Genomic DNA, 27,877 nt, shown 5'->3' on the forward strand with positions numbered 1-27,877 from the left:
AACGGCGATCGTGGTCTCAAACGTGTTTCAAAACGCCCTTTGAAAGGCGTTTCAAAACGGCGTTTCTAAACGCGTTTGAAAACACGGTTGCGTTTAATATCTTACCCCTGAAAATGCCTCAAACGCGTTCAGGACCGTGATTCTGCCTCAGAAATTTTTTAGATAAACGCAGCCATTTATTAGATGAACCGGGAAGTAAACCATCTGATATTAGACCAAGTGGCAATAAACCATTCCTTCAATCCATGCATCTCCATCATATCCCCAGTCTTCTTTTCATCCATTGATTTCACACCACACATTGCTCCGACCATAGCTCTCTCTCTCTCTCTCTCTCTGTTTATCCTTCTCTAATTGCCATGTATAGCAATACACATTTGGGGAAATGAAATGAAAAGAAATGAAGAAACCTGTTGCACACATGTGTATTCTGAGGTATGTATTTTACATTTTCACACAACACTGATAAAAAATATGTCTTTCTGAAATGAGTTGTATGTACAAGCACTCGCGACAGACAAATCTGATCTATATATTAGAGAGAGAGAAAAAGTGCCAAGACATTATTGTAGGGGTGAAACTGATTCATAGTTAAAGTTCAGAGTAGAGGCAAGAGGCAACCCCCATGAGATATTCAGAGCCAGGAAAGCCTGCAAAATATGTGTTTTACAACTTTTCAAAGCGTCACAGTAGAATATGGAACCTTGAAGTATGATTGAATTTCTGAAGTACGCAGAATCCCTTGTAATTGTATGTCTTCATCCAGTCACCATATGTTGTCTCGCCAAACATAGAATTGTATCTATGTACACACACATGTATTACATCACAGAACTGTAGCAGTATTAAAAAAAAAAAAAAAGGAAAAAAAATTGAATACGAGGTACATTCTCATACATAAACGCCGTCATTTTTGCATGAATGAACGGCAATCTGCAACTGGATTTGCAAGCACAGAAAATGAAACTGAGAAACAATATATGCGTTTGCAATATCTGATCAGACAAATATGATCACATAAATCTGATTAATGTCAGAAAATAAAGCGACACTCATGGGAGATATTTTCTGCTGAACACATGCAGCGAGACTCATAAATTTGTGTTTGGGTTGAACACAAACAAATAACTGGGGAAGAAAATTATCACAATATACACTGATGTCCTTTCTGACACACATAAAAACTAAAATATTACTGCTCAGGAGTTGTAGTGCTTGCCCAGAATTTATAAAACAGAAAAAGATTAACCACCCTCTTCTGCAAAATTATGTCACCGTTGAACCAATTCACTCAAAATTTGCCATCGCAAAGCACAAGACAGACTTTGGAAAGGCAACTAAATTGGCATTTGAGACATTTAAGTGGCGGGCCAAACTTTGAATGCAATGAAACAAGCACGCAGCAATTTTTGGGAAAATTCATTCATATTCCACAAATATAACAAAAAGAGGACAGTACGAGAATTCATATTCCACCTGCTATGCACTCTGGTCTTCTTTGCTACTAGTACACTTGATACAAATGTATCTTGCTGTACAAAATTGTTGTTTGACGTATCATAGTTTATCTATTCATTATACTTTCAAAGAATATATGATACATAGTACACATTCTCTTATGTACAAAAATGAAAATATTGCAATTTAAACGATACCCACAAAATAAGGAGATAAAGAAAGGGAAAAAAAAACTTTGCTATAACACAAGTGCATATTATCACAATTCATAATTACAGTAATTACATGTCTGGCAAACATTATTATACTGAGGAATACAAAACATTAAAAGAAAAAAAAATCTCAAACAGCTTTATCAGAAAATACAAAAAGCACAGAAAAAATAAGAATATAAATAACTGTACGATACATACCATGATTTAAACTATGAAATTCAAAACTCACACTAATACGCACTGCAATTTTTTTTTTTTTTTCATGGGAAATTCTCAAAATTAAGTAAATGATAATTCATATGGGGACAGGCATTTGATAACTCTAACGCACTAATTCAAATTGAAGATTTTATTCTTTTTCAAGTTGTCAGCCATCCTGATTTTCTTACATCTAACTTCGTCTACAATGTATAAACTACTCAGACCATTTTTCATCTATGATTTTTCTTCTTACATTTCACATAGCTGCAAGATTCCAGAGTTTCTCTTTTATCATATGCATGAACCCAATCTGGTAGTTAGTGAATGAGTGCTTTATCAAAAGAAGTCCACTGATATCAAGATTAGTGAAGACTTAATTTGTATTGTCGGACTCAATCAACAAATTGACAAGTCCATATATGGCACTTAATAAAGACCCATTACATTGCTATCACAAAAAAAAAAAACCAAAACAAAACAAAACAAAAAAAACCCCCAACAACTCCACAACAAAAACAACACATGGCACTGGAGGCATGTCTTTGCAGTTAACTGATTGATGAATAGTACATGTATTTGATTGGCCGGTGCAAAACCTGGATTAAAGTCGCACACCATGTCGGGGATCTAAGATGGCTAATGTGCTTATCACGATACTTTCTTAGCCCCGACAGAAATCTACTAGATCTAAAACCAATTACAAGACATGGCTATGGGCAGTGTCCATTACTTACCATCGGTCAAACTTGTCCTCACTATCACAAGTCCACATGTGGGGTAGCACCAGTGGACATGTGAAGAAGACATTGCTAATCATATCACATCATTTGATCTTAAACATGCATGAGCATCCCATTCATGATTACATCAACATTTCATTACTGCCAAAATCACAGTTTCCTTTTTGGCTTTTTTTCATAAATTTTCTGCATCCACGGTTATATTTCATCATTACTATGAGCTATCTGTACAAGATCAACAAAATTTAAAAAAAAAGTCTTATCATATATTGCATAATGCATTGAATTTAGACATGCATACACATCTGCACAAACACACACAGATACATCCAGACACACAGAAAAACCTTTCATGTGGCTGGAGGATTGAGTGAAAAAGACGAATCCCGGTGAAGATTAACAGTTTCGACAACAGATGAAGTGAACTACACAAGTGAAATGATATCTTGAAATCCATGCTGCTTCGCAATTCATGAACCCTACAGATCCTAGTGGGATGCTTTCTTTAGATTTTTAATTTAGGACAATATCGACAACTAAAAAGATAAATTAAAACACACCACATCACACCCTACACACACACACATACGAAACATAACTCTGATACCATTCTCAGGGGGCGGAGCATTGGTAAAGACATCTTTTGTCAAAAACTGACCAATGATTTAAGATTCCACTGCTATATATTGCCAAATACATTATCCAACACTGTTTGATGCATAGCTGAATGGTCAAAACATGGGCGGACAGAAGAGTGTTTTTTTTTTTTTTTTTTTTTTTGAAGATGGACTCAAATTTGAACCAGCCCTACTTCAAATTCATGATAATCTGTAAAAGAAAAACGACAGTCATCTGTGAAATCTGGTGAGGGGATACTTCTTCCTTTCGTCCTCAAGAGTCTGAAGATTGCCCTCAAAGTCTCAATCACATTTGGGGTTCAATAGGACTTGTCCCTGAGGTTGCCTCGACAGCAAAAACCAAAAAAATTGGAGCGTTCTGGCCGTTTACCATCTCCTGCATGCGCTGGACATGGTCATGCATACATCACACCATCATATTATGTCTATAATACTTAAAACTCACACACTGGCAGCATTCGTTCTATACTGGCCTCACACAGAACGCAGAGGGATGAGAGTTTAGAAAGATGACTCTGGAGGTGATAAGACTGAGTCAAACTTTTTGGCATCGTCAAATTGCAGTCCCGGCGAATGCCCATCCAGGTGAATGCGCACACCTTAAACATGAACATTCCATGCATGCGAGGTGATGCACTATCAAAGTATGGACTGAGACCGCTTTAGTCGGCTCTTCTCTCCGCCCGACTTCGATTTCGCCCTGAAGGAGCGCAGCTCAGAAGTGTGCGCCTCATGGTCCATTGGTATGTAGCTCTTTGGTTCACAAAACTCCTGCAATGTATATCAATGGAGAGTTACAGTGCATAAAACATCAATGCTACATGTACGTCTAAGGCATAAGCTAAGGTTTGTGCTTTGAGAATTACGATCACAACTTTGATCATCAACAGTTTAACTGGCTGCTATATTATAAGATGCATTACTAATAACATGTCCCTTGATAATACACATTTTTTAATTGATTTTACAAATCTAATGGATAAAAAGTGAGTAGTACAGGCATTCCAACCTTACATGTGAAATTACCATTACTTTGCCAAATAAGGCCTTTCACAGTTTATTAGAAAAGAAGAAAATGCCATGTAGCCTTGATTCAATACAATGTTATGCAAGCAAAATACAAGCAAAAATTAAGAAAAACTACTTGAGCCAGAAAAACAAAATGGATTTAAATGAAACTATCAAAAACACTTTAAATACATTGTACTTGATACCAGTATTTTGTTTCTAAACTTCCACTTCCAATTTATATAGAAAAGAAGTAACTCTGTGAGCAAACACCCCATACACCAAAAAATATCTATCTAGTTGACCTGGATGCACATTTTCATGCCGACTGGAAATCAAGCCATGCAACTATTTGTGGGTTTTGTGATGCGCTGTCACTGGTTGCTATAATTAGTTGGTAGGTTCATTGCCATTTGGTGTAAAATCAGATGGTCTACTTCCCAGATCGTCTAACATCACTAGGGATACACTCATTTGGTCTACTATCAATATTATCCAATGCCTGTTTGGTCCAATCCTCACTCGTTCTAATGCCCAGTTTGGCTAATCATTTTCTTGCCTAATGACCAACGGGTCTAATTGCAATTTTGCCTATTTGGATTTTTTTCAGACTTCCTCTGACTACTGTACCATGGGTGTTAGTGTAGCCCATCTGGAAGTAGATAAACTAGTAATGAGGCTAAGTGGCAATTGGACTAAATGGTCATTAGACGAACTGGTTGTAGACAAAACAGGATCAGATCATGTGGGTTGAGACTGAACTGCTATTAGCAGAAGTGGAGTTGACTAAGTGATAGATCACCATTTGGCTTAAAAGTATTGTTTACATTTTGGGAGCAGTGATTTAAAAAATGTTCGAAATATCACATTTGATACATGATATGTGTAGGTCAGTTGTATCACAAATCATCCTACCATATAAAAATTTGTAGTAGAGTCTAAAATATAAGGAGATATTACCATTTTCCCCTCTAAACCATAACTGTAGACGGTTTTGTCTAGAAACATTTTTTATCATAACTATTGTTCACATTTTGTTTATCCAAAATACTTAAAGGGACTGTACAGTACTGGTTGAGGTGAGGATTCAAGTTTATAACAGTTTTGGTGAGATAATGAAAAATCTCTTATGAAATATGAAAGAGCATGTAATTTCAAGAAGGATTCAACGTTTATTGATGAAAATTGGCCTTGAAATGGTTGAGATATACAAAAAAGCGATCATAACAAAATTGACAGGCCAAGATCTCTTTGTTTTACCTAACTGTTTTTAGATACTGTATCTCAGTCATTTCAAAACTGATTTTCATCAAATAAACTTTTCATTCCCTTAGAATTGTATGCTCTTAACATTTCATAGAGTGGTTTCCCATCATCTCGCAAAACGGTCTTACAAACTAAATCCTCACCCTCAACCAGGACTGTACAGTCCCTTTAACATTGATTACACCGATTCAAATCTTCACATTTGGTTGTTTCTATCCCTAACTCACATTTTAGAACTATATTGAAGCACTAAAGCTGGGTTTTTGTTTCATCTGCAAATGGTAAATAAAGCCTTTAAAGACAAAGTCTCACCGTGCTGTGATGGTAAAAGGCCTTGTAGCCTTCGTTCAAGAGGTAGAGTTCTGGGTAGAAGAGGGCGGGGTAGTTCTCCAGGTTGGCCGATCTGTCGTGCTTTCGGAGGTACCGTAGGAGCCGGGGACCCCGGTGCGACGAGAATTCACAGTGGAAAACGAAGATGCGCCTCTTCTTGGTGGTGAGGGGCGGCAGGGGGTGATCCAGGAACATCTTCTTTATCTCCTCCTCCTGGTAGATATTGATTGCACCCTGAGACGAAAAATGGAAAACATAACATGTGAAGATGAGAAATACATCACTACTGAAAAAACAATAAATGATAATAATAATAATAATAACAAAGGACATTTGTGCTGCGCATCTAATACAATAATATACTCTACTACGCATTACAAAGTAATAATCACGACATACATGATTCAAACATAGAATGCATTGTTCAAAAGATGAGTTTTTAACCTGGTCTTAAACTGTAGCTGCCTGTCTTACAAACAAAGGGAGATTATTCCATAATTTCGGTATTTTATAAGTAAATATTGATCTTGGGACAAAGGACCGAAGAGGAGATGTGTATCTGAATGCCATCATAGCCACTACTAAACACGGCCCAAACTAGCAACTTTTGGAAGAGAGAAAAGCAGAGGGGGATAAAATATCAACAAAACACAGGAAGAAATTTATAGGCTGAAGCAATGGAGCGAGAGTGAGAAAGGGAGAGAGAAAGAAGGGGGGGGGGGGGTTGGAGGGGAGGAATACAGGAAGAGCAAGGTAAAGCTACAAAGATAACAAATGATACTTTCTTATTGACGACTGATTAAATATGTTTTTCCCACCCAAATTTCATCAGATTTACATCTGAATTTAGGAGAAGGCGTTCATATTCAAGCAATTTTCGTCAATGCTGTACTCTCATTGTTCATTTTACGTCTTTTAACACTCAAGTTTGTTTCATGTCAAACCTTTTAGATTCTATTTCATTCAATTTGGAGAGAAATTCATTCAATTTAATGATTTAATTGACGAATGTAACCGTTTTTTATCAAATAAACTTTGAATTCCTCTTAGAATTGTATATTCTGCAACATTTCATAAGTAGTTTCTTAGTATCTCGCAAAAAGTTAAAGTTCAGCCCTCGTCTCAATCAATACAATACCATCCCTTTAAATCGGCTCTGCAAGACTGTGCAATTGAGATAGAGTGCCAAGTCTACTGGCAGCCAGGGGACTCAAACCAGGACCATCTTGATTTATGGTCCACAGCCTCATCCACTGGGCCACTACAGGAACTCCCTTACAAGTGAGTCTCGCTAGTTTGTAGTCCCCTTACGTTACGCTTTGCCAGACTCATCACACTTTGTTGTTACTGCAGACATCAAATACCAGGCAACAAAAAGCGACAGTCGCCTTCTCGTCCTTCCACTCACTTGTATGTGACCGCCCGCGTACTCGTAGGGGTATCTGCAGTCGATGATGTAATACTCGCCGATCTCGTCGCTGAACTCCGACCTCAGCAGCTGGCACATGGTCTCAGGTGTGATGCTCTTTAGGTCCTTCTGTTTGCCGCACACGGTGGGCAGGCAGCAAGACTGGACGGATGGCCGTGGGCAGGGGGAAAAGAGATACAGGGTTTAACAAGCAAGGATCTACACATAGAACCTTTCACAATGGATTGAGACGTAAGTCCATCACTACGAGTTTTCACAACCTCACAGCTCCGGTAAAATGTCATCAGAAAGCTGTGAACTAATTCATAGGCATTCAAAATCCTTCCTTACATTTCTTACCAACTGTAGATGAGAAATAGACAGCCTCATATCAGAATGCATACTGAGAAAAGTGGCTTTGATATTATGGTTCTATTGAAGTGCACTTGCTCAATATTGTGCATGAAACCACAAAGGCTTTAAAAAGGCAAAGTAACTGTCATGACAAGACAAGTTTCATCATGATAAACTGGAATTTAGCATACTCACTAGGCATATGCAATTCTTGAGTTTCCTTTCAGTGTCATCACTACTTCTGCTTTGAAAAGTTTTTTCAGGGTTAATTGAAACATTTTTTTTTCTTTTTTTTTTGGGTCTTCATGACCAGAAGATGGAGAAACTGATGTATGCATGGCGGACGAAGTAAAAAAATGTTTTCACAAAACCTTCAAAAACTCCCTAGCAGATCCCCTGCTTCTGAAGCTGCAGATTCACACAGACAGATGACTTACTGACCTACCAGAAAATCAGCCTAAATTCCTCCCCCCCCCCCCCCCCCAAAAAAAATGCAAGACTACATTAGGTGAAAAGCATGTAAACATAGGTCACATTCTATGCAAATGTTCTGAAATATATGATTTAGCTGAAGATTGACAACAGATTTGGGAAGTTTTCCTCCTTTTCCAGAATAAAACCTTACTGATCTGACATCAGTAAGCCAATACCAGGGGTTAACAATGATGGGAAGAAACACTCGTTGTTTCATCAGTACAAGTATGGACAATATCATCCTGCACAAGCAGAATCTCTTGGCACTGTCAGAGGTAACAGTCCAGAATAGGACAGGGGCGCGTCTTACCTTCGTCCTGTCTCCAATCAGCTCCGTTTGACTCCCCTCCACCGACAGGGCGTGGTCGATGCTCTGGAAGTACGGGTCGTTGGGCGACATCATCGAAAGTGAGCGGAACAACTTCCTTGATGAGGGAGCATCCTGAGAATAACAACGAAAGAGGAAATTTACAAAGTCCATACATCAGTGTCAATGTAATGCACTCAAACAAGAACAATGGATGAAAACAACAGTACAGATGATAGACGAGATGAAGAGGGAAAATGATGTATCCCTATGCACAGTTTAGACAGAGGTAGAATGCTTTTTAACTGCTGTGACAGAAAATAGACATTATGCTACCCAAAGTGATGAGAAATATAACACTGCTGCAATAGTTATTGTCATTATTTTGACTCAATTTGATGAATTTCATTTTTTTTTTCTCAACAGAATAAGATAATAAATTTACATCTTGCATTAAAAGTAATTTGAATGATTATGCATTTGCTCACCATTTGTTGCCAAAATTATCACTCTCAACTATACATTGAATAGTTCATCCTTAAGAATTTACCGCGGGTAATCCAATTCTTCATGATATGAAGGGATGGTAAAGTATTGGTTGTGATGAGAATTCCGTTTAAATTAGCTTTTAGTGAAATACTTAGAAACTACTATATAAAATGCTAAAGAGCATACTGTTCCAAGAGGAATTTAGTTTATTTGATGAAAATTGATTTTCAAATGGCCGGGATATCCTAAAACAAAGTAAAACAAAGCAATCCTAATAAAAGATGGGTCCCGCCTTTTATTAGGATCGCTTTGTTTTGGATATCTCGGCCATTTCAAAACCTATTTTCATCGAATAAACTTTTAATTCCTCTTAGAATTATATGCTCTTTCATATTTCATACAAGAATTCTCCTATCTCAAAAAAATGTCATAAAAAAGGTTGGAAACTGGAAGCCCCACCTCAACCGAAACGATACCATCCCTTTAAGACAAAGAAACCATAAGATGTTGGTTTTTACAAGACAGCTAGAGCACATGTTGCAACCAGGGTACTTCATGTGCATGGTAGCCTCAATTAAATCATGTAGTGATACTGCACGCTTCATACCCAGTGGGCTTCCTTGTGTAATCACACACTTTAGTGGCAACAATCTCCCTGACAAGGTGACTATGTCAATTAAAGGCGTACATGCATGTGAGTTTGATAAGGAAATGAGACATGATTTTCATGGCCTGTTTTGCTCGATGTAATACTGCAAACAAGAAAAAAAAAATCATCATGCAGAAGGTATACCGGTAATGTGCTATGGCCCTCACATAATCTGTCTGGTCTGAAAATAGGGGCGGTGAGCACAGTAAACATTGGTAATCTACTGCTAGACTGCCTTATGCAAATAACAATAATGTATGCAAATAACAATAATGTATGCAAATAACAATAATGTATGCAAATAACAATAATGTATGCAAATAACAATAATGTATGCAATTCAAAATGTCTAAAAGCAATGAAAGTTGGTACACACTTTATGGAGATCTGTGTGCGGAGTCTGCGGACTGGCTAGGGTGGAGCTACGGGGTCGCTTGTTTTGGACCGGACTAGGTGTGTCCCGAGGCCGCTCTACTCTCTTCAGTAAGGACGAATTTCGGCGCACAATCGCAGGCTGGCTGGGAACTTTGAAGATTCCTTTCCGGCACTTTGGCATGGCTGATGGTGTGGTCGTTATTGCATTGCAGTCTAGACCGCTGTGGGGCACTGATCATAATCGGTGAATAAAAAAACCCAAACAAACAATGTACAAAAGGGGAACATTTGAATTGTAGCCAATATGAACAAAAAAACAGAAAGTCTAAACTGGAGAAAAAAAAAATCTGTTATATAGTACTGAATGATCTAACATGTTTATAGTGGTCGAATTCTGCACACATCAAAATATCAAAAATAACTGACTTAAATCCAAATGGACTAACCTCATTTCAATTACGTATGAACTGTGGAAAGAAAGAGATGAAACATGGCACCGGCTGTGAAGGTTGAAACTACACCTACAGATTGAACTTACTGCCTTCAAACGACATTCGCCTTGACGGACTTGCGGTGGTGTGTGGCTTGACCAGGTCTCCATGGATTAGACTAGCAAAACTGGCGGAAAACCCTGGTGCTGTTCCCTTGGTGACAGAGGTCAAAAGGTTAAAGGCAGAAAGGTGTGGTTTAGGACATTAACATGTGGTAACAGCAGCATCATATGACCATTGCAACTATAGCCACACAGAGCACTGTAAATATGGCAAATATCTGATCGGTTTGAAAATGTTTAGCAGTATGAATTTCCAGCAATGTGATAACACTGCATAAAGTACAAAAAGGCAAATACGTAAATTGTTGTGATTTGTCCATGTGAATTCTTTCAATAGTAATGGGTCGACATTCAGCTGAATAAAAACACATGCAAACATCATGGCACTCTCTTGTTAGTTCTGCATGCTTTTAATTCTGCGGAATCAAGACTTTAATTACTGGAACATATGGCAAGCAAAATATTTGCATGCAGTTATATTTGCGCTAGTTTCTGGTTGCGTGAAATGTGCAAAAAATTCCACACTACAAAAATTTCCATTTTTACAGTACTGTGCAGAAAAACTGGTCTAAGTGAACATTTCCCATTTTTGAGTTATCAAAATTCAGTTACCACAAAACTTAAGGAACGCAGTCAATTTTCTTCAAAAAAAGATTCTTTAAAGTATGTTTTTATCATTCATTTTTTGTTTTGTTTCAGCAAGATGGTAAGCTTCACATTGATAGGATAAATCAGCATTTTCTCCATATCAAGGGTTACCTACATACCTCTTGTGTATCTGCATCAAATATTTCTGAAAATCCATCGTTGTCTTTGACGTCATCCTCATCATCATTAGAACTAGTCAGACTGTCATGCCGGAGTTCGATATCCTCATCTTCCAGCTAATTAAACAGAGAAACAACAAATAAACACACAATGAATCAAGGGAGAGTGAAGATGCAAAAACAAAAACAAAAAACAAAACAGAAACATAACAAAACAGAAAGGAATGACCTGAAAGTTTTGTAATGACAACTGAAAATGCTGCTTCCCTCATGATATTTCTAAAAACAGACTCCTCAATACAAAGCAAATCATTCTGTGAGGACATCAAGCTTATTTCATTAGATTTAGATCCTACCTTTAAATCTCAATGAACTCTGAACAAATCATGGCTACTTGTGAACAATATAATCCATAACAAGGCAGGAAAAACACCCTTCTTGATTTGAGTCTCTTTGTTTCTTCTTTCTCTAACTATTTGTTTTAAAAACCAATGCAACTGGTGATTGTGTTCTTTCGACTTCTGGATAGTGGTAAAGGCATCCAAATAGGGAAGGTTCCACGTATGAGAGTTATCATACTCATCGATCAGGGCGTATTGTGGGGTGGTATTGAAGAACCCCAGGACTGCTGTCAGTCACCCATCAAAACCAGAAAGATTCCATGGAGCCATCAGGGCACCGTTTCATGAAAGTTGTCGGTCCTGACAATAGGGAGCTTTCAATTGAGGACGCAGTGAAATCTGCGACGCACAATGCAACCAACCTGGAACGTCCGCGTTCATCAGTCAGAGAGACTTTTATGTTACGTGCATCCCAATGCGCAAACATCATTTTTGAATCAAGGAGATTTTTATACATATTGTATAATCCAGGCATGAAGTGATATTGACGCTTGCACAAAGCCTCATGCCTCGATAGAGTCGGGGGGACTTGGCAGCTCTGTTGTACACTCACCAGTGTGGCAGGTGCCGAAGTGGGTCTGTTGGAGTTTATTGCGCCGAATGAAAAGGCCTGGGTGTCCGAGGGCACTACTCTGGCTGAGAGTGGCTTACCCGTGGGTATGCGGAAAGTAAACGCCCCACTTGGAGACGACTTGGTGGACCCTGCGTATTCCTCCGCCTCGCTCGGAGACGGGAGGTCAAGCTGCGATAAGGATAGAGGGCGGCAGATAGCAAAAAATCGTTTGCAAGGCCCGCAGAGAGCAGCCATTTTTTAAAAACAATGCCATATTTCTGGGCACCACTATGCAAATTATTGTCAATCTATTACTACCTTGTTCACAAAGTTACATCAATGCTGGATGCTGCTATTAGAGTAATGACTAGAAATAACTTCCTTTCTTTTTTTTCCGGAAAAAAGAAGCAACTTCTGACCGCTCAACGTTCTCATTTCACGGAAACAATCTACTTATTTCCACCCTTCATGTCAAATTATCTAAACACTGGACATAAGTTACAACTGGAAAATGTTGTTGTTGTTGTTGTTGTTGTTTTTTTGTGCCGAATTTAAGTAAACTCTGACATGAGGAGATGTTCCCAAACATGTAATTGGGGTGTCTACACCTCAAGTAATATATCTGGGCCCTGTTTCATAAAGCTGTTTGTAAAGTATGTTACACATGACTTTACGAATGACTAGTATATGAATTGCCAATATGTGTGCCTATTTTTTTTTCCTTACATTTTTAACAAAGTATGACTGTATGTCAATATTTCATCTACATTGGGGCAAAAAGGCACTTTCAACTAAAAAAGTGTGCTTAATTGTAAGAATAATCATTATCATCTACAAATTTCAACTTTAGCTCGCTGAAATTAACAATGATTAGGAAACCCACTTGGCTTGCCATATTCAAGTCGTTCGTACAGTCGTGTGTAACTTTATGAACAGCTTTATGAAACAGGGCCCTGGGCCAATTACTGATAAAATCCATTGTCCAGTTTGCCTTGAATTGCAATAACAGGATAGATGGACGAAGACATAAAAATACTTATTTAGCATGAAAAGTGGATGTCAATTAATGAGAAGTAGAGGGACACTGACTGACCAATTTTTCTTCTTCTTCTTTTGCTGAATAGTTTGAGGTTGAAAATTGGAAGACCTTGTTGAGGGCTTATAATTACTGCCATGCACAATGAATTCCAGAGATGCAAATTCATAAAGCCATAAACTTGAACTACTTTTACTTTGTAAACTACAGTGGTACAAATTTTGTGACTTACCGTACTCTAGACTACCCTGTAATTCTGGCACATTGTACTCTAGGGTACTACAGGGTCACCAGTAAGCTAGGTCTACTTCATTTTGGAACAAAACACAAACCAACGGCATAATGAATGAATTAATCAATGCAAACCCAGACAGACCGGAAAATAAACATACCAGGGAGATCCTGGATGTTGCTGTTCTCTCACGCCTTTCCTCTTCCCTGCTCTTCCCCACCGGATGCATCCAAATCCCTCCGCTCTCTCCCTCCTCCCCTTCGTGCTCCGAATTCTCGCTTCCTCCCTGCGGCCCCTGCGCCCCTTGCCCCAACTCGATTGGCCCGAAGGGAGGGAAGGGGGAGGAGGAGGGGGTGTCGTGATGATGCAGTCTCACTGGCATTGAATTGAACCGTTTGAATTGTAAAGAGTGCCTAGGAGAGAAGCAAAAAACACCAGGATTGGCAGAGGTGGAACCCACCGGTAGGGATTGACATCAATGCGAATTAATGAGATACATTATCTTAAGATATGAATCGTGATCCAAATCTCACAATTTGTGCCTGTTTGGACATAACTATCCAAAGTAAAAAGCGTAATCCGCACAATGATCCATATCCCAAAAAACCATGCAATTATTTCGGAATTATCGGGACAATTTGTTACATAGGGAGTGTGTGAGTGCTTGGACAAAAAATTTCAAAACTCTCAATCTCGTAATGCAAAATAGGCATGTTTGATTGAACACATGGGAAAGGTAATAATTCAGGTAGATTTGGGGCATACGAGCAAATTTGGTCGACAAATTATTGCGATTGGCAATTAGTGGTACATTTCCCTCTGTCTGAACAGGCGCAAAAAATCTCAGAATTTGGATTGCGATTGTTATCCAGCTACTTTGTCTGTGTAAATGCGACTGCTGTTCCTCTTACAACCCCGCATCCTTTTCTCATGAGGAGATGTGGGAATCACAACCTGTCACCACTTTATCGGCACCTCTAATTTTCACTGCGTACTTCATATCTGGGACAGACTATGCTGTAAAAGCTGTAAGTTTTGTGAGCTAGATTTTAACTTTTGCGAATTTCACCATTAACTGTTGGGGTTGTCGAATTCTAACAACGCACGAAAATATTGCAACGTGATAGGGTATGAATGCACTAAAGGTCTAGCCTCGGTGTCACACCGTGAAAACAACATCTCACGAAGATGTCTGTGACCTCTGCATGCGAAAATAACAGTTTTTACAGTAGATGGACCTAGCTAAACTAGTTTAATCTGCACTATATCAGAAACAAATAGAGTAAACGTTGCCAATTTAAAAGAAAAACAGATGCTTCAATCTCCTAAAATGTGCCAGCAATTTTAAAGTTAGTAATGAGGAGGCTATTGAAAATAACTGCAACCAAAAGAAAAATGTAATTCTTAGTAACTTTCCTTCTTTTAGTATTCATTCAATTTCATTTCATTGCTAGATACAGGAAGAAAAGATCACCAGATATTACCGAGAAGAGGCTGGCCGATCCTGCTGCAGTTGGATGGGATGGAATCTGAAAAGAAACAAGAAAGGAGTCTCAGATTGTCAAATTCAGCTTCTGATAATTAATTCAAGGAAACATTCGATTCTCTCCCTCTCTCTGATCTATTCTTGTATGCACATCTCCTAAAAGTTAACTTCAAAGTTATACCGTGAACCCATAGAGCTAACTATTCATGTCACTTTGCTTCAAAACAGGAAATACATATTTTGGGTCTGTTTATAGTTTAGGACACACCGGCCTGATTTAAAATTAGCACCTGGTAGTGTCATCTAATCAACAGTGCATAGGGATTCCTTTTTTTAGAATCATATTTTGAGCATTCTCTTGAGGTCAAGATCTGACATTTGGATGCAAACATGTTTCCCATGATCTTGAAGTTCTTCACTGACAAAATATGAAGTACATATTTTGGGTCTGCTTATATATTAGGACATACTGGCTTGATTTAAAATTAGCAGTTGGTATCATCATCTAAACCAACTGTATATAGGGATTCCTCTATCAGAATCATATTTTTGAGCATTCTCTCGTGGTCATGATCCGACATTTGGATGAGAACGTGTTTCCCATGATCTTTACAGCTCTTCACCAACTGACCCGTTTCAATCGTGTGAAAGTCATGCCCATGTTCTGCTTAATTCCCTGTGTTTTCCCCAGAGTGAAAGGGAGCATTATATGGGTAATGAATGTCCGGGGCTCGGAGGAAAAGGGACGAGGACAAAAAATGAATGAATGAATAAATCATTTTGTTATCGAACCTGAATCTGAAACCAATTATGTGTAAAAGGTGTCGAAGAACCGAATGTTATGCAAGGCCAGAAAGGTCGTTTAAATATAGAGAGACAGTCATGGACAGGTGAGGATGTGAAGAGCCTCTGGAACCTGACATCTTTCATGTTCTCAGAATATGAGGGAAAGCAGTTCAACACATATATCTGCAACAAATCTCTCCGAAAAAAACAAAAATGTGCGACAGGACTGTACATTGCCATGACCTTATGACAGGGTCTGTGTACTTCTTCGCTGCAAATATCTGAATTGCAGGAATGACATTGTATAATCATATGAAGTGTGTAAGTTTTTCATGGTATGATTGCCTTACCCTAGCAGTAATTGGCAAATTCATTCTCTCAGGGTTTACTTACTGCTCAGCAGGGAATGGTGATTCACTTGGGCTATGAGTATGAACACTGCCACCTAAGATTCAAAGGAAAACAAACACATGGGTATACATTGTATATCACAAAGGAGAGGGCTTACAGCAGTACACCATGTAAATTGTACATATATTCCAGTGTTCACATCTATTTGATGTACATGTATATTGAAGTCATGCAACAGCTCTCAAATCATACAGGAATAAGAAGAGAGAATTGGTGATTGTATGCAGGCTCATTCTGAATGCAAAGTTACATATTACACATGATGTGTTATGCAGAAATAGATTCAGTCTATATTACTATTTGCCAAACATTTCATGCTCAGTTTTAGGTAAGGACTCAAGCCCTAGCCTAGGCTATTTAAACAGGTTTTCCCAGGTACCGTACTAGAATTAAAAGTAGGTTGGTGCATGTCATAAATCAGCACTGGAGAAGTGGAAAGCAGCAAAAGGCAAAAAACACTCTTCCAAAGTAAAAACAAAAAACACATGCACAAACGCGCACACACACACACACACACACACACACATACTGTACATCTCTTTTATTTTTTTCTCTAATGAATAAATGGGCTGTCATTTATGAAGTGAAATGTTTTCATTTCAAAAACATGCAAATATGCCCATAATAAGCAAACTTTTTTCCAAACAATAAACCAGATTCAATAAACATGCCATGCACGGTTGATGAGGATTTCAACCAAAAAAAATTAATGATATCTGTTGATCCACACCGACGCATGTATGACATCATAATTTTGGAGATAAACGTGACAAGATAATCCCCAGCTAAGATAGCAGCAATCCGAAGCTCAAGAATGAGGCATGGCTTCCATCTTCTTTATTCCCCCCCCCCCCTCCCTGTGCCCTTGAAGAGAACGTACAGTGAACTAATTGAAGCCTACCGGTACTTTTTCTGCTCAATGACAACCTACACAGTATAGGTCCATGTGCCCAAGGAAGAGTTCATACTTTACGGAATGAAGCATGCGTGTGAACGAACGCTCCTCTTATCAATAATGGCTTTTAATGAGTAGAATAGAATCAGACCAATGTGTAGACACTGCCATTCAAGTCTTAAAAAAAGACAGAGTATAAAAGTGACAAAAAACAATGATACAGTTTATTTTTGTTAAGTTAAGCTGATGATTTTAAATTCTATTACTTATTCAGTGTGTTGCTTGATCAATTTTATTGTTGTTATGGTTGCAATTAAAAAAAAACAACTCTTACATAGGATGAGAAAGTTGTGAAGTTCAAGTATAAATGAGCAGCAACACCACAGTAGCAAGGTAATGATGCTCTCACTCTTAGCAGCTACTACACTCCTACTGGAGAGAGTACATTAAATTGGAAAATCACTCCCTCTTGTAAAGATGCAAAAAATATAAATCCCAACCGCTTTTTTTTTTTTGCGAAGTCATTCATTGCATTACAACTCAAAAGCAACTTGGTGCACCTCACGATATAATTTTGTAACTTCTCGATGTATTGATAATTCAGAAGGAAAATCTAGAGAAGATTTGTGTGCCAGGAAATGAGAGACTTCTGGGGCCGCCTGAAACCTCATCACACTTGCATGTCTATGGAGTAACGTAAAGATGACTGATACATGTATCATTCTGCTGGAAACAATATGGACATAAGTCTATAACTATCTGATATTTTTTAATTGTCATCCAGTTCTCACAGAAACTTTCACTTGTTGAATTGTCTTTGTTTGAATTCACTCTCTTTGCAACTTAGGTCAGCCCGATCAGAGAGTGGATTCTCACGCAAAGCACCCAAGTTGAAACGGCCTACACTGACATGATGTAGGTCACAGGTATATAACATGGCGCTTTCAGACCCAACATGATTCGGGCGTGAAAAGACTGAGAAAATTTGCAGGTCAATCTTTGCATTGTGCGACCCTTCCATTCTGTGATACTCCAGGCGATGCACACCCCATGATGCACAACGCACAACATACAAGGACACAAGTCATCACAATAGCTCACTTGAGTACTTTGTCTCACGTGAGCAAACAAACAATCAACCAAAAAACAAATACGCCCTTTATAAAATGTGTGAACTATCCAGACAGGTCTGAATAGAGACTAAACTGTAATTCAGCACAGTTGAAATTGATGGCTCATAACATGGCTTTATGGATTATGACATCTCCACATTCTCCCTGCTCTTTTATTAAATCAGTGTTATGAAACATGTTTCCATCTTTACTTTAAAGGCACACTACAGTTGCTAGATTTGTCACATGAGCTGCTCATGTGACAAATCTAGCAACTGTAGTTTCAGCTCAATGGGAATGCATGTAAAGGCTTCATTCCATGGAAATACACATGTTCTGTAACCAGTGCATTTACCATGAATAATTGAACACGGGAGCTTGCAGCTAAAACTTTAACAATAACGCTTGCAGCTAAAAGTTTAACAATAAACAGACACAAGGGATTTTGGGGACAACAGGAGACAGATTCAAGTTCCTACTGGTGGTATGAGTTTAGGAAGGATGCAAATTTAGTAAAACTTTGGACAATGCAGTGGACAAGAAAAAAAACCACCTCTGACAATTAAAAAACAAACGTACACACACAAAAAAGCAAACTAAACTACAACTACTTGTAATCAAAACAATTTTGACAGTCAAAATTGGTAATTGTAATCATAGCATGAACTCTACATTCACCCCTCTCCCATTATAAAAGAAAATGACAGGAAAAACAAAAACTAAAAGGAAAGAAAGGGACTTGTCATTTAAATTACAAAAAGTCGCATGATGTGGCTTAGTCGCACACTGTTTACAGCTGTGTTGTTCACAAGGTACAACAAACACACCGTATGTCTGGCAGTATACCCACATTGGCAGGGCTTAACTTCTGAGAAAACACAATTTATGTCGTCTGGCCGAAGTAAGCCCTTGATGCAGAGAGACAAATGTCGTCATTAGCTCTGGAAGGCAGTGGCTCTTTAATGCCAGGCATTACTCATCTGCACTTGCTCGTAAACATCTGTAAATCCCGTTTACAAAGAGGAATATTTCCGAGCTTTTAATCCATTCGGATATCGCACAGTTCTGCGGCATCACATGGGATTGTGAACTAAATCCCCAGTGCCCGTATATTGCGTGAGTGACGGAGAAATAGAGCGAGAGCAAAACTGATGAAATAACCATTTTATCATCCTGCGACAACAACACGGGCAGAGGCTTGTCTCAGTGCAGACATTTATGGATCTCAGTTCCTTCGTACTTTTCCTTCATTCTTCTTCTTTCAATGTTCGTTATTTAAGGAGCTAATGAAAATGCTGTTAACACTTTTATATCAATATCAAATCATCTACAACTTCAAATGAAGAAAGAATGAGCTGTAATACGCTAACCATGCTTAGCGACTTTGCGACTAGCAAAAGAATTTGGACACTAAAATTCAAAAATTGACTAGTGCTGTGATCAATATATCGTAATTCATAAGCCTAGCCAAGTACTGGAATTAATTTTGAATTTTGTATTATTTGTTAATGATACTACTAACAATAATTACAATGATAAGATCTACCACACTTCAAGAACTTCTGATCTGATCTTACAAATATATTCTTGAAAAAAACTAATTTGCTTTGTATTTTGATTTGAAACTTTTATTTGATGTTGAATTTCTAATTTTGTGCAGGTAATGGATTCCACAATTTTGGCACTACATAAAGCAGGGCTCGACACTAACGGTGGCCCGGGGCCACCAAAAATGAAAGTCAGGCCACCAAATTTCAAAAAAGGGCAAATTTGGTGGCCCGCCTGGGGCCACCAAAATTTTGGGAAAAGTATGTTAAAAAATTCGTAACTTTTTGCACCAAAATTAGCAGATGAATTTGTTCAAAGGATGGATGAAAAGGATTGAATGAGTGCCTGAGAGTGAGTGTTGCAAATTTGTTGAGGTTTATTTATGAGAAGATATGTCCAACTTTCAATTCTTACTATGATAAAGCCTTAAATATTTGACACATCAAAAAAAAAAACAGGACTTTTAATGAGTTTTTTTTTTTTTTTGCTTTTTTTTTTTTTGGGGGGGGGGGGGGGCCACCAAATTTTTCTCTCAGGCCACCAGAAATGTGAAATTATGAATCTTGGTGGCCCCATCGGGCCACCAAAAAGAAAAGTTAGTGTGGAGCCCTGCATAAAGTAATATGCAATGTTCTCCTGATCTTTATTTATCCATTTTTTTTTTTTTTTTGTATCGTGTACTGGAGTTTGCAGGAGTGATGTATACCGTATTTTGGATGCTATGATACAGGTAGTAGGTATGGGTACAATGTAATGTTCACAAGATCTAAGTTAGTCAGTTGGTATAATGCACCTCTGTGCTGGACCTCTATGTGCTTTGTGGTAGCAGTTCCAACAAAATTGGACCTCAAATAAAAAAATATATATAATGGAGTTTTGAAGTTTTGCTTATTGTCAGGAAATAGTAATATCAGTAGCAGCTACACACTGAGTTAATCTGGATTCTCGACTCTTTTATACATTTAAACCTGTCGAAGCGACCACCCATCTATGGCAGATCACCTGCCGTATAGAACCGACTGTACAGTATGTCAAAAAAAAAAAAAAAATTACAATCAAATTTTTGCATTGATAACACCCAAAATGATTAAACTGTCTAAATGCTACTTCAGGCCCCAGGGTCTTAAAAACATAACATCTTAGCTCTATTTTGCAAAAACCCCATTCAATTTGGTTAAGCGGTCACAGAGAAATGTGGATTGTTGTACAGCATGTCATGAGTCTGATTCTTCCAAGTTTAGCACTTCGATGCTCTTGCGTGTTAATACAATAGACAGGACTTGGAGGGAAGAGACTCCTGACATCCTCTACAAAATTCCTCATTTCTCTTTGACCAATGAAGCAAATTGAATGGGGTTTTCTGTAAGATGTGGGCAATGAGTTAAAGTTTCATATCCTGAATTTGTATTTTGATTGATTCACCGTGGATTGCGTGATCGCCACGAAAATTTGCACAATGGTAGTGTGCGATGTAATCTACAAGATCGTATATTTAAATTTTACAAAATAGTCTTCTTTTATTTCATTTTGATTAATTATTCTAATTTATGCGAGAAATCAGACTCTTTGATCTAAATCAGTATATAAAGCTCCAAAAGTGCTCATTTTTGGTCAAATTATTCTTTGTGGCATTCTTAGCAAATGTACTTAAAAAAAAATTCGGTATCAAAATTAATTTCTTATTTATTTTATTGTTTTATGAATTTCTTATGTATTTCTTTGTTTTTTTTTCGACCTTTTGTTTTTGTTGTTTTTTTAACAAAATTTGTGGCAGACACTTTTTGAAGCATAATACTCCTAAAACAAATTAATTTTAGCCATTGAGAGTAAAAATAAGCATATTTGTATGAACCATGTGAAAACACTCAATTTGCATTGACTTTGTACACAAAATCACATTTTTGAGCCATTTTTGGCCTCACATGCATGTATAAAAAGTTATGTAACTTCAGAACCGTACCCCCGGGCGTCACAAATTTGGTGTCAAAATGTGCGGGAAACTCGAAAGAAAAAAGTCATAGAGCATCGCGGCGAGAGCATTGCGTGTTGCAGAGTAATCGCGCGAAATGTCGAGGGGGAGGGGCCTTTTAGGCCCCCCCAGTCTTTTCAGGGTTAAGAACCTCTCTATAGCAGCCACCTGTCTAAAACAGCCTCTTTTTTCGTCTCCCTTGGGTGGTCGCTACAGACAGGTTTGACAGTATTTTGATTTGTGTAGTCCAAACCAGTTGCTCTCCGCTGACTACCAAGGTAAAAAGTTCACGCACTTGTTATCCACACATCATTAACGTGCTCCCTCAAAATTCTGCGGGGAAAGACATTTAACAGCTGAGAGTAGTCAGTCTGGACTATCCTTTTCCACGGCGACATGTTCTCGGGATCACGCACCACTCCACCTGATGCAAACTGTTAATAGCAGCACAAATGAATATACAGTATCATAAAAAAGAGTTCAGAATCTAGACTAGCCAAGTACACAAACTGGAGGGGGGGGGGGGGGATGGAGTCATCAACTCATGAGCCCTCATTGACCTGTACATGAACCTTCATCAATTTTTTTTTCCCCAGACATGAGATCAATTAGAGTTACATCTCTCAAATCAGATTATGGTAGCCTTGTTCACAACTAGACATGATGACTTTTAGCAGGAAAGGGATTACAGTCGCATAAAACATAATTCTATATATTTTTACATTCTGTGTTCTGTAAACAAATTGGTAACACAACATATATTGTGAAGCTGTAGCTAGCTCTGGCTTTGTTTAATGTGGGCTTCCTTACACTGCAGATATGATTATGATGGAAAGTAGTACATGCACATATTACAAGTTGAAGGTATCATTACTTTTAAAGGACACTGACTAGCTATTCAATTCAACAGATGACTATGGTCATGATATAAAAAAAATGTTCCAACCTCAGGTTTTAACCCATTGGAGACGAGTCACGAGTATACTCTGGCAGGGGTTTATGGGAAATGTACTGTGTGATGTAGCAAAATCAGTCCGCCCTCAATGGGTTAACATGCTAGTTTGCGGAAGTTACAACCTGCCCTCCATAGCATTTCAAATCCTTTGGACAGATCATTCTCCCTCCAGTGTAAGAGGGGCATTAATGCCTATGGTACTTCATCTCAATATACGGTATAAAATGTAATTTGCTCATTCAAAAAAGTAAAACGCCAGAAAGCTTTCATGGCTGAATTGTTTTTGTTGGTTGATTTGCTCAATGAAATTCATCATGTATCAAAAGCACATTAAGAAACCAGGTGGGCGTGCTGGCAGGAGGTGTACAAGTACGTGGGCACATGGAAATTTGACCTTTTAGCTTTTAGCAATAGACAAGTTTCAAAGATGAACATTTTCCTTTGTCATATGATAAACACACATGCTAATACATTATGGTGATCTGAAAATCTTTCTATTTTTTTTTTTTTCAAATTTAAAGGAACTTCAGTCCATGATGAGGGAAAAAAGAGAGAGAGCAAAGCATAGGTTGACTGATCACATTTAAAGGCAGCAAAAGGATTAAAATCACAGATTCTATGATCAAAAGTACATCAATGTACCCCATCCGACCCCAGGTAGGTAAATGTAGCATGCATACCTAGAACCTATCCCTTATTCAGGGCTGCACACTAACCCCCCCCCCCTTTTTTTTTTTCTACTGGTCACACCTGTCTGTTGGACCAGTAGGTACCCAGTTTTTCCATTCTTTTCTGGTCCATTCCTGAAAAGCTTACTGGTCTGACAGTGATTATTACTGGTGCAGACCGTCTGACCAGTGCCAGCGTGCAACGTTGTCATATTATACAATATTTGGGCCACAATAAATTGAAAGTCAATGATTTTACACACAAACACATGTACACCCTACTGTGAACATCAATGTAGCTTTCACTTTTTACAGTGTATTTGTGTCTGCCAAGCTGTTTAAAAATAAATAAATAAATACATAAAAAATGAGCTGCTCTCATTTAAATGAAACACCATGTGATGCTATTATCTGAAACCCCCCCCCCCCAAAAAAAAGAAGACAATTTGGCTTCTTTAAATGTTGCTACAGTGGACTCCCGTTATAACGAAGTCCTCGGGACCGGCAGTTTTCTTTCGTTATAACGAAATTTCGTTATAACCGAATGAATAAACAATAAAAATACATAGAGTTGATAATGTTGCGGCCCTAAATTTTATTTCGTTGTAACCGGAATTTCGTTATAACCGTGTTCGTTATAACGGGAGTGCACTGTATTCTTAACCTATAAAGAAAAAAATCATGGTGAGTATCCTGCAATAATTCATAGTTTGAATGAAATTTATTTCTAATAAATCCCTATTTGTGAACTTGGTCAATCACTTGGCAAGATGAATGGAGAATCATGTTCAATCCTGAACCAAATCATCAGGAAGAACTTGGACACGACAGAAACATTTCAAACATAGGATATAAAATGAGAAGAAAAAGATTTCCCTGGTCTCCATTAGTTAGGACAGAAATGAGGAAAGAAATCAGTACACAGTTTTCTTAGATGACTCTAAAGATCAAGGGCAGGAAGAGGGAGAGCTGCAATCAACAACAGAACAGAGCAGTCAAATTCTGAGGAGCAATATGATCCCTGGGAAATTGGGCGAGCGTGGAAAAAAACCTCAGAAACAATGATCTTTACAAACATCTTGCATGAAAGGTTACGAACAATGTGAAAGTAATGAGGTCACTACTCCGGAAATATGTAGGCTTGGGAAATGTCATTCTCCAATGTACATTGTTTACATGCATGGCTGTTGCAATGAAATGCTACCTATACGTTGAAGTTGAATGCAACAAAAAGAGTGATGCATATGTCCAAAAACAAAACATACTTTGTAAGAAATTTCATGAAAATGGTAAACATAATATTCTTTGATTGCATCATGTATCTAATAAACATAATGACAATCAGTTATACTGGTAAAAACAAAGAAACAAAAAAAAAACAACAAATTTTCAAAATAGAGGAGATACGTCAGTGCTTGGTAAGTCTCCTGTTCGAAAACATGTTTATATTTTCTGACTTGTCTTCCAGAAATGAAATACCGACAAAACATTCTTAGCTATGCATTGAAGCATTGTATCGACTCAGCAGTGACTTTGTAGGGAAAGAGGGCCTAATTTCTGAATTTTTCGACAAAACTTAAGATTTTTATACCATTCAATGACTGACATTACTGTTTCATTAAAACATGTGAAACTATCTATATCGGTAACATTTCACATTTCATGTCAAATTTGAAAGAAACCTTTCCTATATTCTGTATTTTTGATCCTGTTCTGTTCACTGAAGTCAACATGAACACAAGTTGGTGCAGTTAACTCAAATTACAAGTAAGCTCATCCTGATGGAACTGAAGAAAAGCGCACCAACCTACGCAATATTCGACTTCTGCATTTACGGAGGTATAACACAGGTAAGGTTATGAATGTAAATTGGGACTTTTTTTATTTTCATAGCTGATTATTCAACATATGTACTGTTGACTTAAGTGGAGCTGACTATATTTCAATATAGAGAGATGAATTGAGACATTTTTGAAGGCAGAAGAATAGCAAGAGATATCTCACACAAAGTTCAGGATTTAATTAGGAAATAAAAGACAAGACAATCACTTTGTTGGGAAACAAAGGAGAGTTATGGAACGTTCATAGATAAAGGGAAGTCCAAATGAATGTCATAATATCGCAATTTGACTCTCCAGGGACAATTGCTCTCATGAAATATCTGCTATCGTGAACATCATTCATCTTTAATATCTTTAGATCTACTGGGTCGGCTTACCTGAGCTGTGTGGAGAGGTTCCATGGAACAGAGGCCTAGCTGGAGGGGTATCCCCTATACTCGACATTGATAACCTCCTCTTTGGGGTGGAACCGAAACTGGTGAACGAGACGGAATAATGAGTGATGATGATGAAAAATGATGATAAAGATAATAATAATCATCATCATCATGGAATAATCGTGAAGTAATCATAGTCATTACGATGACTATGACAACAATAATGGTAATCATAGTAGAAGTAGTAGTTATTAGTAGTAGTAATAATAATTATGTCAGCAATAACAGTAATAAAAAACAAATAATTATCATTGCAACTGATTGACAAATTGCCCTACATCGACGTAAATAAGCACTGAATTGATCAGTGTTTTAGTAGTAGCCATGATAAAAAATCATGGGCGTACATACTCGAGCAGGATTCGAACCTACGACCTCCTGATCACCGGACAGGCGTCATCTCCACTAGACCACCGAGCTTTCGCCCGACAGCAAGTGTTGGTTCTAGTCCTTATAGCATGCAGCGGGTACTGCTTTGTTATTCAAATTGATGAAATTCTTCCGTCGAGATGTTTTCATTGCAACTGATTGACAAATTGCCCTACATCGACGTAAATAAGCACTGAATTGATCAGTGTTTTAGTAGTAGCCATGATAAAAAATCATGGGCGTACATACTCGAGCAGGATTCGAACCTACGACCTCCTGATCACCGGACAGGCGTCATCTCCACTAGACCACCGAGCTTTCGCCCGACAGCAAGTGTTGGTTCTAGTCCTTATAGCATGCAGCGGGTACTGCTTTGTTATTCAAATTCATGAAATTCTTCCGTCGAGATGTTTTCATTGCAACTGATTGACAAATTGCCCTACATCGACGTAAATAAGCACTGAATTGATCAGTGTTTTAGTAGTAGCCATGATAAAAAATCATGGGCGTACATACTCGAGCAGGATTCGAACCTACGACCTCCTGATCACCGGACAGGCGTCATCTCCACTAGACCACCGAGCTTTCGCCCGACAGCAAGTGTTGGTTCTAGTCCTTATAGCATGCAGCGGGTACTGCTTTGTTATTCAAATTCATGAAATTCTTCCGTCGAGATGTTTTCATTGCAACTGATTGACAAATTGCCCTACATCGACGTAAATAAGCACTGAATTGATCAGTGTTTTAGTAGTAGCCATGATAAAAAATCATGGGCGTACATACTCGAGCAGGATTCGAACCTACGACCTCCTGATCACCGGACAGGCGTCATCTCCACTAGGCCACCGAGCTTTCGCCCGACAGCAAGTGTTGGTTCTAGTCCTTATAGCATGCAGCGGGTACTGCTTTGTTATTCAAATTCATGTACCCGCTGCATGCTATAAGGACTAGAACCAACACTTGCTGTCGGGCGAAAGCTCGGTGGTCTAGTGGAGATGACGCCTGTCCGGTGATCAGGAGGTCGTAGGTTCGAATCCTGCTCGAGTATGTACGCCCATGATTTTTTATCATGGCTACTACTAAAACACTGATCAATTCAGTGCTTATTTACGTCGATGTAGGGCAATTTGTCAATCAGTTGCAATGAAAACATCTCGACGGAAGAATTTCATCAATTTGAATAACAAAGCAGTACCCGCTGCATGCTATAAGGACTAGAACCAACACTTGCTGTCGGGCGAAAGCTCGGTGGTCTAGTGGAGATGACGCCTGTCCGGTGATCAGGAGGTCGTAGGTTCGAATCCTGCTCGAGTATGTACGCCCATGATTTTTTATCATGGCTACTACTAAAACACTGATCAATTCAGTGCTTATTTACGTCGATGTAGGGCAATTTGTCAATCAGTTGCAATGAAAACATCTCGACGGAAGAATTTCATGAATTTGAAAAATAATTATCAGTATTAACATTAACATCAGTGCTATTCTTTTTTCTTTTTTTAAGGGGAGGAGGAGAGTTATATGAAACAATACATACTTGATACATCATTTACTTTAAACAAATCAGGATATACAAGGATAAGCAGCTAAGGTACAACGTTGTAAGTATATGACCAACTTACCGACTTTGCAAATTTATATTTTTATGTAGAAAATATATTACAAAGAAATACTCCTCCCCTGTCTGTTTAAATCCCTATTTCCTTGTAAATGAGAATTTTGTTACAAGTGTTAGATGTGGCTTACCATGACAGCTCTCCCATGCAAGCAGAGAGGGCCGTCATGGGACTGGACTGGGTCTGGGAGAATGAAGGCGAGAAGACACCCTCGCTAGTCAGCGGCAGTTTTAACTTCTTCCTGTTCCGATCCATGGTCTTGAACTCAGTCCGCAAGCGTGTTGGGAATAAAGACGGAGACGATGAATTCTCAGAACGTTGAGCTTGGGA

General features: G+C 38.3%; 1 protein-coding gene across 1 annotated transcript; it reads right to left on the bottom strand.

Annotated features, from left to right (window-relative positions):
- Window positions 1-2,384: 2,384 nt before the first annotated feature.
- On the bottom strand, window positions 2,385-27,877 carry LOC140241617 (M-phase inducer phosphatase-like). The gene is made up of 13 exons (XM_072321354.1): window positions 27,678-27,877; window positions 25,503-25,600; window positions 16,120-16,171; window positions 14,939-14,983; window positions 13,615-13,867; window positions 12,187-12,375; window positions 11,233-11,349; window positions 10,451-10,556; window positions 9,914-10,143; window positions 8,403-8,534; window positions 7,265-7,426; window positions 5,839-6,090; window positions 2,385-4,023 (listed from the first exon to the last, which is right to left on the bottom strand). Exons 1-13 carry the CDS (start codon window positions 27,800-27,802, stop codon window positions 3,892-3,894), a joined length of 1,893 nt encoding a protein of 630 aa, XP_072177455.1. The 5' UTR covers window positions 27,803-27,877; the 3' UTR covers window positions 2,385-3,891.

The sequence above is a fragment of the Diadema setosum genome, chromosome 18 (assembly GCF_964275005.1).
Source record: "Diadema setosum chromosome 18, eeDiaSeto1, whole genome shotgun sequence".
NCBI classification, from domain to species: Eukaryota; Metazoa; Echinodermata; class Echinoidea; order Diadematoida; family Diadematidae; genus Diadema; species Diadema setosum.

Coding starts and splice junctions, on each gene's coding strand:
- LOC140241617 (XM_072321354.1), bottom strand. CDS start 27,802: ATGGATCGGAACAGGAAGAAGTTAAAACTGCCGCTGACTAGCGAGGGT. Junction 12,376..13,614: donor CAACATCCAGGATCTCCCTG/GTATGTTTATTT, acceptor TCCTTATCGCAG/CTTGACCTCCCGTCTCCGAG. Junction 8,535..9,913: donor CGCACACAGATCTCCATAAA/GTGTGTACCAAC, acceptor TGTTATTCTCAG/GATGCTCCCTCATCAAGGAA.